The sequence below is a fragment of the Corvus brachyrhynchos genome, unplaced genomic scaffold (assembly GCF_000691975.1).
Source record: "Corvus brachyrhynchos isolate BGI_N302 unplaced genomic scaffold, ASM69197v1 scaffold370, whole genome shotgun sequence".
In the NCBI taxonomy this organism is placed as follows: domain Eukaryota; kingdom Metazoa; phylum Chordata; class Aves; order Passeriformes; family Corvidae; genus Corvus; species Corvus brachyrhynchos.
The window spans coordinates 4,316,604-4,319,438 of record NW_008235977.1 but is presented as its reverse complement, the minus strand read 5'-3'; the positions used below and the strand labels follow the sequence as shown (position 1 = coordinate 4,319,438).

The 2,835-nt window shown below is 40.8% G+C and overlaps 1 protein-coding gene across 1 annotated transcript in view; it reads left to right on the top strand.

The window, feature by feature from the left end:
• The first annotated feature begins 27 nt into the window (after positions 1-27).
• PMS1 (PMS1 homolog 1, mismatch repair system component) overlaps positions 28-2,835 on the top strand; it is a 45,807-nt gene continuing 42,999 nt past the window's right edge. Inside the window, exons 1-2 of the mRNA XM_008630175.2 lie at positions 28-1,172; positions 1,883-2,036. Of these exons, the coding sequence (XP_008628397.1) occupies positions 1,905-2,036 (132 nt within the window). The 5' untranslated portion in view covers positions 28-1,172; positions 1,883-1,904. The remainder of the gene's footprint in view (positions 1,173-1,882; positions 2,037-2,835) is intronic.

The following is a 2,835-nucleotide window of genomic DNA, read 5'->3' as shown; positions in this document are numbered from 1 at the left end:
TGGCTCCAGACGTCTGTGGTGCCGGAGCCGTGAAGTTTAGGGAGATTTTACTCCCGGTTTAGCTGAGGGTGTGTAGAACCGCAGTTGTTGGTATGTCGGACTTGCTGTAGAGGGATACAGGAATTACATCAGTGATGGGGCTCACACGCAGAAAATACTGTGCTTTCCCACAGAACACAGCTGTAACGCGTCTGGTCCCTGAAGAGTTACAGTAGTAAGGAGGCTTGAGCTGAAATGTGTGTATTTTAGTGGGGGGAGACCCCAACATTTTAGCAAACAGTCCTCAGGGGTTGGATGCATTTCCATAGGTAGGAAGTCCCAGAGGTCCCTCTCTACCTCCCAACAGGTGTTCCTGAGACATGGCCAGTGTCGCGTCCCTCAGTTTGGGTCCAGGGCAGGGGAGGGCACACCAGGAGATGGTTCCTCTCCCAAACTGCCTGCATCAGTCACACCTCATAAAAAATATGTCTTTGAGATCTGCAACATTTCTGTTTTAAGATCCTCCCATATCTTAGTGTCTTTTGATGGAGACATCCAGCTTCCATCTGATTTACTCCCATGAGTAACTCATGAAGCACTTGACACAGGAGTCCTGTACAATGTGTGAATGCCTCAAAACCTGCCTCTCTGAACACGTGTACATGATATTAATATTGGTCCATCTTCAGCAGTGCACCTTTTCTCCTGCTCCTCTTGTTTTCCAGTTGGTGGAAAAACAATTTGTCAGATCCTTTTATCACATCTGAAAGGCAAACTCCCTTTGCAATGTGAATAACAAGAGAAAACCCCATTGTAGCTGTTCCTAGAAAAGTTTCAGTGCTGCTTGTACTTCATAACACTGTACTTCCTCCCCCTCAACCCAAGTAACCACATTTTTACTTTGTCTTTTATGTTTAAAGAGTAGCTGTCTTTAGAAGGATGTTGAGACAGAGAAATGTCCTGTAATTGCATCAGCTGCCTATGCCCTGCAGGGTAGTGATGGTTAGGGGTATTGGCTGCAATCCCTCACTAGGTCCTGACTGTGTCAGGAGGAAATCTGGGTTTGTTCCATTCCTCCACGTGTGCTCATATCCTTGGCACAGGTGCTGAGTGTGAAGTCTGTGTTCTTCAGCAGATACCTTGGACTGAATCAATGGGGAAGCCAGGACTGTCAGGATTGTTTGCCTTTCAGTGTAAGTAACATTATGTAACATAACCCAGAGAAGAGAAGAAGCCTGTTTGAACCATTCTTGAGGTGCAAAGTGCTGCCTAGCACTGCTTTTCCCCGCCTCTCTCATATGCATATAAAACTGTGGTTGAGTTCTTTTTTGGCAGGCTACAAGGATCAGCAAAATAGCTTTCCTGGGGCTTGGCTATTTATTCAATGTAGGTAGTTAAACAGAAATGCATGCTAAAATTCACAGATCCACATACAATCTCTTCATGGTAGAGTGTCTGTAAAATACAGCAAGAATTTTATAACTCTTCGTGTTTCCAATGATTAAAGGAAGAAATCTCCACTGCTTTATAAGGCATCTTCATTTTTAAGTGAGAGATGGAGTGACTTAAAATGACCTGCCTGAGGACACACAGTACATCAGATCAGAGAGGCAAGATAGTAATGGGGAAATGTTTTGGGTTTTGTTTGGTTTTCATTTTTGCCAGTAGATCACATTGCCACTGAGTATGGCTTTTCCTCAGCACCATGGTGTTGCCTCCCCATTTCTCTCCCAACACCTATTGACTGCAGAGGAAGCTGGGTCCTACTGTAACTTGAAAATTTCACTTTCCAGCCATAATGTTGGGGTTTTCTGCATTTAAAAGTTCCTGTGAAACAGTTTCTTAGAAATGTGTAATTTTAGTGTTCCTTTTTACATTCTTTTTCTGTTATTTTTCTATGCAGCTTCTTTAAATCTTATTCCATCATGAAACAGCTGCCTGGAGAGACAATTCGGCTCCTTTCGAGTTCTCAGGTGATTACTTCAGTTGTCAGCGTGGTGAAGGAGCTGATAGAAAATTCCTTGGATGCCAGTGCTACAGGCATTGATATTAAACTGGTAAGTTTTTCTCTCAAAAATAATTGGATATAAAATAAGAAGCATGAAAAATTGTTCCCCTGCAAATGTGGTTTTTTAGGCTATTGTGGTTTGGGACATGGTGATGATTATTATATGTTTATATGTATATATTTTTACCTCAACTAAAAATGGTACAAAATTAGTTTCCATTTGTGTTTTTGAGGCCCTGCTCTGAAACAGTAAAGCATATTTGTGCTTCTGAGTGTATCATGGGGGAAAAAATCTCAGCTTCCTTAATCCTCCTTTTCCTACATAAAATTTACATTTTCTGACTAATAGCCTGTTTTAAAAGATGTTTGACTTGGATTTGCTGCTAGGCAGACATATTTAGTGTTCATTACAAAGTATTTTCAGAAAGGTGAAAATGGAGACAATGGCGAAGGTTGATGGCCATTCAAAACAGAAGACATTTTTATAATACAAATCACCACCCTGTCTCTAATTAGCATGGTGAACTCTGGCTACTTCTAACTCTTTATTTTATAAGCTGTTAAAAAAAGTTGACATGTCACTCAAGGATAGTTTCTGACAGTAGAAAATACTACTTTTAATAAAGAATTTGAGCTTTTTTTCCCCAAAATTGGGTAAAATGGGTAACTAAGCTGCTTCTCTTGCTGTCATATTTCTGCTCTTGCAGTGTTTTGTCAGCAGCTGTATAGCAGCAGTATCTCCTGCTTAGTAAGAAAGAAGTGTTGTTATATCCCGTATAAACGTATGTATTCAGAATTGTATCCAATTTCCTTTTCTGCAAATAACAGTGCATGTGTAGGATATTCTT